This window comes from Trypanosoma equiperdum (assembly GCF_001457755.1).
Source record: "Trypanosoma equiperdum strain OVI genome assembly, contig: ctg_1851, whole genome shotgun sequence".
In the NCBI taxonomy this organism is placed as follows: Eukaryota; Euglenozoa; class Kinetoplastea; order Trypanosomatida; family Trypanosomatidae; genus Trypanosoma; species Trypanosoma equiperdum.
The window spans coordinates 6,850-7,168 of record NW_027123895.1 but is presented as its reverse complement, the minus strand read 5'-3'; the positions used below and the strand labels follow the sequence as shown (position 1 = coordinate 7,168).

At 28.5% G+C, this 319-nt stretch overlaps 1 protein-coding gene across 1 annotated transcript in view; it reads left to right on the top strand.

The window, feature by feature from the left end:
• Positions 1-72, top strand: part of TEOVI_000577200 (Trypanosomal VSG domain containing protein, putative) — a gene marked incomplete at both ends in the record, with an annotated part of 1,308 nt that extends 1,236 nt beyond the window's left edge. The window contains one exon of the mRNA XM_067223363.1: positions 3-72. Coding sequence (XP_067079464.1) covers positions 3-72 — 70 coding nt within the window. The remainder of the gene's footprint in view (positions 1-2) is intronic.
• Positions 73-319: the final 247 nt, after the last annotated feature.

The following is a 319-nucleotide window of genomic DNA, read 5'->3' as shown; positions in this document are numbered from 1 at the left end:
CAGGAGAACAAAAGAAAGAGGAGAAATGCAAATGGAAAGGAACAGAATGCAAGGATTTCAGTTTTCTTGTAAATAAGAAATTTGCTCTGATGGCTGCTACCTCTGTGAACTTAGTAGTATTTTAGGATATTTGATTAATTTTGTCAGTAATATTAAAAATTGCTGTTTTAAGATAACTTTCTGGCACTTTTTAAAATTTCGTATATTTTAGCACCTTTTGGTGAAAATGTGCAAATTGTTAAAAGCATTGAAAATTTAGAAAAATTGAATATCTTGAAAAATGTTTATGATAGTATAATATGTGTGTACATGGTAGAGA